This window comes from Silene latifolia, chromosome 1 (assembly GCF_048544455.1).
Source record: "Silene latifolia isolate original U9 population chromosome 1, ASM4854445v1, whole genome shotgun sequence".
In the NCBI taxonomy this organism is placed as follows: Eukaryota; Viridiplantae; Streptophyta; class Magnoliopsida; order Caryophyllales; family Caryophyllaceae; genus Silene; species Silene latifolia.
The window spans coordinates 147319999-147325565 of NC_133526.1; the positions used below are offsets into that span (position 1 = coordinate 147319999).

The 5567-nt window shown below is 32.8% G+C and overlaps 1 protein-coding gene across 1 annotated transcript; it reads left to right on the top strand.

The window, feature by feature from the left end:
- The first annotated feature begins 3290 nt into the window (after positions 1-3290).
- On the top strand, positions 3291-4463 carry LOC141657588 (F-box/kelch-repeat protein At3g23880-like). The gene has a single exon (XM_074464873.1). It carries the CDS (start codon positions 3291-3293, stop codon positions 4461-4463), a length of 1173 nt encoding a protein of 390 aa, XP_074320974.1.
- The last annotated feature ends 1104 nt before the right edge of the window (positions 4464-5567 follow it).

Sequence of the window (5567 nt, forward strand, 5' to 3'; positions counted from 1 at the left end):
CAACAACGGATCCATTGCCTCGCCAAATGTTTTTTACTATGTTGTTTCGTACCTAATACATGGCTTTATTCCGCTTTTTATCAAACATGCCCAAATCTATTGTGACGCTGAAATTATTAATGAGAAGAGTGATTTTTTTTTAAAATAATAATGTATGTATCGAATAATTAATGTCAAATATTTTTGTATCGGTCTTAAAAATTATACTCCGTATATAGCTTTTCTGAACTAAATTTATAGGATCTGAATTTTTCTGAACTGAATTTATAGGATCTGAACTGAACTTATAGGATCTGAACTTAACTGAACTTATAGGATCTAAACTGAACTTATTGGATCTGAACTGAACTGAACTTATAAGATCTGAATTGAACTGAACTTATAGGATCTGAACTGAACTTATAGGATCTCGAATCGAATCGAATCGAACTTTATAGGATCTGAAGTGAACTGAAATTAAGTGACTTTAAGTCTAAAAGAACAGGGCCTTAGGGTCCGTTTGGTTCAATAGCATGGAATGAATGGATTGGAATATGAATCCATAATGGTATGGGGTTCTAAATCCATTCCCTCCTAAACTTGTTTGGTTCATCTTAAAATTGTAGAAGGGAGGAATGGAGTTTGATACCAAGGGGGGAAGTTGGGTATGGGATTCTAGGGGGGTGGAATGGAGTTGGACTCCATTGGGTATCTAACTCCATTCCAAAAGACTTCAACCAAACATTGAAATGGAACAAATCTATTCCAATCCATTCCAAGAGAGACAGCCAAACACCCTCAGTAAGATTAAGTTTCATATGATAATACAATCAATCATCAAAATAGAGTCTCATGAACAATAGAGTCTTATAAACAATCATCCGTTGCTTCATCTTATTGATGATTGATTGTATTATTAACATTACAATCAATCACAACAACAATCATCAGTTGAACATTGGACTGTCATCTCGGTTTCGTAATGTTAATAATTAAATAATTACCTCACAACAAAAATCTTTGCGCGAATAATCCACTTTTAAGAACAATAATGAATATCTTCTATCGCAATCAACAACACTAAAAGATATTCGTCACAGCAGCAAATAAGATTGAACAATGGACATAGATTTGATTGAATGGAGGAGTTAAAACGCAAACAAAGTAAAACAAATCAAGTGAGTTTGAAGAATGGGGTTAGGGGAAAAACTTCACATATAAGCTCCTTATGCTGAGCCCCGAGATGCACGCTTGAAGATGGCGTCGGATTGGAGAGGGTTAGGAGGGAATATGAGTGGTTCATAAAGAAGGTGAGTAATTGGAAGAAATGGAGGGAAGAGATTGTAAGGGGAATATCAAGAGTGGAGAAGGCAAAGGGAAAACACTATTCCTAGAGAAACACTTATTTCTAAGCTTCTATTTAGTGAACTTTTTGCATTTTAGAAGTAAAGGATACGTGTTACCTCTAACTTTCAGCATTAATCATCGTTTTTTTTTGGGGGGGACGAATGAACATAAATTAAAAGCTAAAGAGCAATAATACGGTTACATCATATTTCAAGTTTCATATATTTTAAAATTTTTAGCTACCTTTTTTCATCTAATTTTACCAAAAAGAACCGAAATAACGCATCGTTAAAGATGTAATATGTTGGATTTTATTTACCAGATATTGAAAACAAATGGTCCATTTACCACTACTAGAAATAGGTTATCTGATTTACAGTCTAACGAATACCGACAGAAGAAATCCTCTATCAGAAATGTGAATCAACGACTGAGAGCAGTTGGTAGATATAAAGTGCTCGGCAGTTTACGGCTGAATGTATCTTGGTCGGTAACGAAGACATTCAATCGCAAAAAAGCATCGACCATTAGCTACTACATGTGAACTAAATGATACCGACTGATATCTGTTGGTAAAGATTAATAGACCGTGCTTTTACAGATAAGCTCTCTTACAGTTTCACCGACGACTGAATTGCACAATTTAATGACCAAGTACTCTGCCGCTAACTTTACGATTAAGCAGTTATCGGTCGGTAATTTTATTTATCGACCAAATTTACTGACCATTAAAAATAGACGCCAACATTCAAACTTTATTTGCTAAATGGGGTTTTACTTACCAATTTTATATATTACCCACTAATTTTTTTCATATGGTAAGTGACTATGTTTTTGTAGTTTACTAGGCAATTACGATTCATGTGATGAACAAATTTTGCACATGATCAGATAATAAAGGAATGCAATCGAACTTAAGAAGAAAAAAAGTATTTGTTTCCTCTTATTATCCATCCGTCAAGGTGCCTTGTAAAACCCAGTAAAAATATACTAGCAGTTGTTCTTTTAAGATTTGTAATAATATGAAATATTTTGGTATTATCCGTCACGGTGAACTACGCAATTGTTATAGTGTAGACAAGCATTATCGCACTAGATTAAATACAAACCATGTAAAATGAAATTAGTCGAATTGTATGTATTTGATATTGGAATTAAGTTAATAACTTTACTTTTGACAATTAATAATGATTCACGTGATGGACTGATTTGACACGTGGTCAGAACACAAAAGAATGCCAACAAAGTTAAAAAGAAAAAAAAAACTGGTTATCTCAATTTATCCATTTCAAAACAGTCATCTATAATGGTGTCTAATTATACTAATAAAGTATTGTAGGATTTGTAACATATAAACGATTTAATTGGTTTTGCAAAGGATATTTCATTCTCATTACAGTGAACATCTCTACGATCAGTAAGGACACATTCATTATTCGCACGGTTATAGTAACCTTAAAATATAATATGTGATTTGTATTCATACTTTAAAATTGAAAGTAAGCCACTTCAGTTATTATTACCAGTTATTTACAATTCACATGATGCATTGATTTAGCACGTGATCATATACCATACTATTTACGATTTGCGTGATGCACTAATTTAGCACGTGATCGTATACATTACTATTTCCCGATTATGTGGTGGACTATTTTGGCACGTGATCGTATAACATAGGAATGACATCAAACTTAAGAAGAAAAAAAGTCTTTATTTTCTTTTTTGTCCATCCTAAAATGGTGATCTCAAATGAACCACCAATTTACATTTGTAATTTTAGACTATTTATGTTCAACCTAACCTTATAACTTGATATACTACCTATTACACAATTTTTTAAAGTCCAACCAACTTACACTCCTCCTTATAAATTACCAGTACGTATTACACATACTCCACACATAAAATCCCTCATTGCTCCTCATTTATCTTCTCTTTGGAGCATAAATTTTGCTTCATACATGGGGAAGAAAAAGAGAAATAAATTGTCTAATAAGTCTACACTTCCAGAAGAAATATGGGGTGAAATACTTGCTAGATTACCAATAAAACCTATCCTAAGATTTCGACGTGTCTCTAGATTGTGGCGTTCTCTCATTGATGATCCACAATTTACATCTATGCATCTTAAAACCCTCAAAGATAGACAAGAGTCTCGTTTACTAGTCTTAGAACAACATGTGACATGCACTACTAAACAACTTTGTACGATTCGTCGTGCCGACACATTTAGACAAATGTCTAAGCATAAATTTAGTGTTGGTTATTATACCGACTATGAAGCCACCGGTTACATCAATGGTGTGCTTTGCCTAAAAAAATACATGAAAGATTACAAGGAACTCGCAAAAATTTTTCTATGGAATCCTTCGCTGAAAAAGGCCTTTGATGTCCGTCTTCCCCAACTCGCGGAATCAATAGGAAATTTCGATATTGATTGCGCTTTTGGTTACGACCCAATCAAAAAAGACTATAAGATAGTAGCGAGTCTTCATGCCCAAGATGAAGTCGATTTCCCTAAACGTGTCGAAATTTACACCTTCAGTGATAACTATTGGGAAAGGGTTACTTTGAAAAAAGGACCATGTTTTTGGGATAAAGAGGCCCCAAAATCCTACTTAGACGGGGTTATATATTGGATGGGGATTGATCCTAATAAAACTACTACAAAAGGTAAATTTCCTCACTTAGTGTCATTTCATGTTGGTAATGAAGTGTTTAATTACATTGAGTTACCTAATTGCGACATTATTGATACTCAATCCCATGAACGATTTCCTAGCATCTTAGACAAATGTATTGCATTGGTAGACATCTTTCCTGATTATACCAACATTTGGGTTATGAGAGGCTCATCTTGGAGCAAACAATATACATTTAACTTGCAATTATATGAAAATTGTTTTTATTTAAGGAGTGATGGTAATTTGCTCTTTGGTGGAGAAAAAGGAGGTGCATTCTCTTACAATCTTAGAAGCCAAGAGAAAAAATTGCTTGCTAAGAGTTATATGAAACCTCCAATCTTCACTAGTGACTATGTGGAGAGCTTTGAGTTGAGGGTAGATGGTTATGAAGATCAGGTTGTGTTCAGTTTTCCTCTTGAAGAACTGAATGTTATTAACATCGAACGTTGACGTGCCTCCCGGGGATTAGTTTTATGCCGAGTCATCATATATGGTCATAGTGTTCCGTCTATTAATATTCTCTTCGTCTAAGTTATTTGAGTCAGAATGAGAAGTATGAGTCTTTGTCTTTGTCTTTTCAGGGCCGGTTTAATTTGGGTATGTCGAACTCTAATTTAATTGTTCTTCTTTGCATCACATGTGTTTTCTTACGTTATCTCATATGGGTCAGATGTTTTTCATTGAGTTTGAAATGTACTTTTCAATATAGCATATAATAAATGTACTTTCCATTTTTATTATCACTGACGCGGTATAAGTACGGTAGATTTGAAAAGTTAAATGAGCTTATACCTGGATGGATGCATGAATCTAATATCACGTCTCAAAGTTTTTACAAAGTAGAACAGCTGATATCTATGCGATTTAATTACTACTGTACAAAAAACATGTTGGATTTTGATACCCAGGAGCACCAATTTTTTTTCCAGTAAATTATATTTCATTTTAAAAAAATTAATTATTTTTCCTAAATAATGTTGTATAGATTTAAAAGAAATTGAAAACTAATTAGATCTCAACAATTTCTTAAAATACTAAATAGAGTTTTATTTTGAAATGTTTTAAAATGCTTTAAGTTTAAATAAATGAACATATTAACGAATAATATTTCATATATTATATATAATGTTTTCAAGTATCTATTCAAACAATAAACATAAGGGTCTCATTGGTTGAGATATTGATATTTTAGCACCTCGTATTTTCGGTTATATAAGTTAATAGTTGTTATACTAGACAACAATTGCATATAAATAATATTTTAACGAATCGCTTGCTACTCTATATCCTTCACATTACTAGCCCGCATTATTCGAGGTAAAAGTATTTGTATCACAATTAGTTATCCCTTATTTACTAAAGCGACAACCAGTAGAGTATCGTTGTTAATCCTCTATAATAAATGTTGATGTGTCAACATCACAACACTTATTAGAAAATAAAGCACAAATTTGTAAATTAAACTACCCAATATCCACACTACACAAAACGCAAAAAAAAAAAACAAAAAAAAAAATCAAAATTAACCGACATATAGCAGACAAGATGTCAGAT